The 4,488-nt window shown below is 42.6% G+C and overlaps 1 protein-coding gene across 1 annotated transcript in view; it reads left to right on the forward strand.

Annotated features, from left to right (window-relative positions):
* The window catches only part of DMRT2 (doublesex and mab-3 related transcription factor 2), a 7,260-nt gene extending 2,977 nt beyond the window's left edge, over positions 1-4,283 (forward strand). Inside the window, 2 exon segments of the mRNA XM_010860732.1 lie at positions 783-885; positions 2,969-4,283. Coding sequence (XP_010859034.1) covers positions 783-885; positions 2,969-4,026 — 1,161 coding nt within the window. The 3' untranslated portion in view covers positions 4,027-4,283.
* The last annotated feature ends 205 nt before the right edge of the window (positions 4,284-4,488 follow it).

The raw sequence follows: 4,488 nt of genomic DNA on the forward strand, positions 1-4,488 counted from the left end.
AGGCCTTGGGCAGTGATCCTCATGGGAAGCCTCCCAAAGGCCCTAGAGAGCGCGGCGCGCTGGGCTCCAGAGGTGCCTGGGCCGCGGCGCGGCCTCCTCGGGTGTCCCGCGTGTTGCAAGGCGGTCTCTGCGTTCGCTCGCGCTCCCCGCGGCTTGCGGGCGGGGACGCGGGTGGGGAAGGGCCCGGAATTCCACCTACCGGGCGGTGACAGAGGGTGCGCCCGACTCTGGTTTTGCTCACCTTCGGGTGCCCAGTGAACAGCTTGGAGTTTTGGGCAGACCTGGAAACTTTCGACTTTTCCGCGTCGACTCTCTGTACCGGATCCCATCAGCCCTGCTTCGAGGAGAAACCTGCTCCACATCTCTGACCAACGTCGTCGGGTGCCCGGCGGAGTCTTTGGCCCTAGGCTGGGCTCCGAGGTTACAGCGGTTCGCCGCAGCTCTGTTTTAGGGCCCGGCTCCTACCATCTCATCCACTGTGGATTTCACGTCCTCCCCGCCTGTCCCTCCACTTCTGAATGTGGACTATGTCTGGATGACTCTCGAAAAGTGGCCCCAGGGAAAGCCCGGGCCCTTGCCCCACAATTGGAGGGTTCAGACAGAGCATCTAGCTCATTGTGCTGGAACTAAGCGGTGCTGATATTAATTTGTTTAGAATCATCTTTACATGGGATGGGAAAATAAATACATTAAGAACGAGGAAGATTACTCATGCCTCTCCCTTCTCTTACACCACCTCCCCCACCCTAGGGCTCTATTGATTGTGTTTCTTGTATTTACAGGACAAGAAGGGGCTTTCCGGGAAACAGAATAATTTCGAGCGCAAAGCAGTGTATCAGAGGCAAGTCAGGGCACCCAGTTTGCTGGCCAAAAGCATTTTAGAAGGTAAAGCAACGCAGAATTATCCTTTAGCCTTTTAAACTGTGTTCTCAGTGATTCTCATTATTCAGGCACATGGCATTTTTACTTATCTGTGAAGGAGCAATCTGAGGGGGAATTGCTTTTTATTGGAAAGTTTGGGTTTGGGAAGGAAATCAGGATTTGGGAAAATTAATCTCACATACCTCCTTTTTTTCACTGGTAATTTTGTTTTCTGCCTAGTAGTTAATGGGTTAACATGGAGTACATGTGAAATTTGCCCTAGTGTGAGGGATGTACAGATACATTGCCAAGTGATCCCAGAGCAGATGTCCTGGAAGGAAATAAATTAAAAGAAAAGAAATCTTTAGTTTCATTTGGAACTAAATAGAATGAGTCAAGTGAGTTTGGGCAGCTACCCACTGCCTTTAGTCTGGGCAGTCCAGCCTTTAATACCTCTCTTTTTAATTGTACTCCTTTTCTCTCTGGATTATCTACTTAAATTGCAGTTATTCCACGCTTCATTTTGCTATATTGACAGTTTATAGATTGTAGAATGTGGAAAAAGTTTTGAATCACACAAGAGAAGTGGAGGTTGAATTTGAACAGAGTGATGTCTCTCTCTCCGTGTGTTTGTTTTCTCTAAAGCTTGGGAATATATTACTTTTTCTTACAATACTACTGATTTTTAAAAATGGTTCAGTTTGGGTATGGAATTTATTTATTGATATAATAATATATTGACTGTCTCTCACCATTTAAAGAAAGGGAAAGTTTATATTTGCTCTAATTGCTGCCATTTCATAAGGCTCAGGTTGAAAAGCAGGTTTTTTTTTTTTTTTTTAAAGTAGGCATTTGAATTGTTTTTCCTATGTGGCTTCTGAATTGAGTTGTTTCTGGACAGGTTTTAAAGTTTGTTCATGTCTCACCCTGCGCTGTATACTTCTGACCTTAGAATGGCTTCTCATGCATTCAAAATGAATTTGGTTACAAACTGGGTAAACAGATTTATAACCATAGGGACCACACTGATAAATTGAAATTGTGCCAAAGCAACTTGAGAAGTGGGAGGACAAAATGGAATAGAAAATCCAAGTAAATAACTTTCTGGCAAGAGCTCACCATAGAAATGTACACATTCATTTTCAAATTATATTTTATTTGCAAATGAGTATGATGGGTTTGTCACTATGTAAACACAAACATCACAAATGAATCCTTCAAACAGACTTGACAGTGGTGAGTGCTTGGGGCTGATGAAATACTCAAAGTATTTTGTGCTGCCAGGAATTCTATTTATGATTTATACTAATCTTTGTTTTTTACTTTATCCCTATTTATAAGATGTATAATGACTTAATCTATGTTCTAGTGATTGCTTGTTCAACCATTTTGGTATCTGGCCAATGTGATTAGTACTGGTGAAAGATGTTTCAGATCAGTTATTTTCCGTATAGCAGGGGGTACTCTGGCCTTTGTTTGTACTGGTAGTCAGAGGTGGGGGTAGGGGCCCGGTTAAATTGTTCACTGCAGAGTCTCTTTAGTTAACAGCTCTTTTCAATTTTCTATGCTTTTCTGTTTCCTTAAGTCTTTCCTCTTTTTCTCCTCACTAATCTTTTTTAACTTTCTCTTTTTCCCTAGTTCTCCTTGGATTATTCTGCAACTGTAACAATGTGTACATAATGAGCCAACTTTAGAAAATAAAAGTGACATCAGCTCTAGGTATAGATATCTTTTTTTAAATAATGGAAAAAGGTGACATGGATAGTAATAAAGAATTGATTGAAGCAAGCTGAGCAGCCTTGTCTTCTTAATATATAGGCGCCTGGGGAGAATATTAAAATTTCAGCCAGTCAAGTATGCCTGTCAAAATAAACAAACCTATCATAACAACAACAACAACAAAAAGTTACAGTATGGATATTCTTCCCTGGGAAGGGATTCATTTTAAATTGAACCCATACTTTTGCTTTCTGTATAAAAATATTAGTAATATGGAACTGTACATAACTGTTGTGCTGATATGTATTGTTTCTGTTGCCTTCTGGATTTCCAGATTTTTTCTTATTAGATGTTAATCTCTGTCATGTGCAATGCTTACTTATTTTAGGCTACCGCCCCATTCCACCAGAGACTTATGTGGGAGGGAGTTTACCTCTACCTCCCCCTGTAAGTGACCGGATGAGGAAAAGGCGGGCCTTTGCTGATAAAGAGTTGGAGAACATTATGCTGGAGAGAGAATATAAAGAGAGGGAGATGTTGGAAGCTTCCCAAGCTGCTGCCTTATTCCTGCCCAACCGCATGGTGCATGGTTCTGAGTACAGCTCCTACAAAAGCGCCTACAGCCCCACCCCAGTGGAACCACCAAGCAAAGACTTCTGCAATTTTTTGCCCACCTGCCTTGATCTCACCATGCAGTATTCAGGCTCTGGGAATATGGAACTGATTTCTTCTAATGTCAGCGTGGCCACGACTTACAGACAGTATCCCCTCTCCTCGAGACTTTTAGTTTGGCCCAAGTGTGGCCCCATTAGTGACACCGTCCTCTACCAGCAGTGCCTGCTGAACACTACCACGTCAGTTCAGGCCCTGAAGCCTGGGACCAGCTGGGACTTGAAGGGAGTACGACTGCAGGATGGACTTGGAGCAGATCATGACATGATGCCACCGAAATTGGAAGGCTCTCTGGTGCTGCCTCACACTCCTGAGGGCCACATCTTAAGAAGTGACCTTCAGGGTCACCAGGCCCTCCCGGAGAGGTCTGCGTTCTCCCCACCCCGACGGAATTTCTCGCCCGTTGTTGACACGGACACCCTGGCAGCTCAAGGGCACGTCTTAACCAAGATCAGCAAAGAAAGCACCAGGCACCCTCTGCCACTTAAACATAATCCATTCCACTCATTATTCCAACAAACTCATAATGACAAATCAGGTCCCGAGTTGAAAACATCATCTGTCAAAGAGGCCTTTGAAGAGGCCCCTAAGAAACCCAGGGAGTGTTTAGTCAAGGAGAACCAGAAATACACATTTACAATAGATAGATGTGCAAAAGACCTTTTCGTAGCCAAACAAGTCGGAACAAAACTCTCAGTGAATGAACCCCTGTCATTTTCTGTTGAGTCTATTCTTAAGAGGCCTTCATCTGCCATCACTCATGTCTCTCAGTGAAAGGCTGCTTAAATGGAAAGCTGGATTTGCTGCCGTCTCAGAGGATTCTTACTAGTCACTAATTTTTTTAAAGATAAAAGTTGTATAAAGAAATTTCTAATGTAAATGATGATGATTAAAAAAATTCTGTATAATCTTATGCATGTACTTTACCTTACCACATAAATATATTTAAAGATGGAAATTGCTTATGTGCAAATTTTCAGGCTTTACATACCATTTCAAAAAGCAATAAAATTGACACTGTTTTCTAAAAGACCCAGAATTTGCTTAAGTAAATAGTTTCTCTGTCTAGGTAAAAAAGCAAGTGTCCATGAAACGTGTTCTTTATTTTTCTGTGATGCTGTGTATTTTCAGGTGCTCTTAATGGTTTCTGGGAGCCATAGGGGAACACTTATAATGCCTTTGTTGTGCATTTTGGAGGTCATCTAAGTGTAGGTATTTAAGACTGAGGCAAACATA

Source organism: Bison bison, unplaced genomic scaffold, assembly GCF_000754665.1.
Source record: "Bison bison bison isolate TAMUID 2011002044 unplaced genomic scaffold, Bison_UMD1.0 scf7180017864469, whole genome shotgun sequence".
Classification (NCBI taxonomy): domain Eukaryota; kingdom Metazoa; phylum Chordata; class Mammalia; order Artiodactyla; family Bovidae; genus Bison; species Bison bison.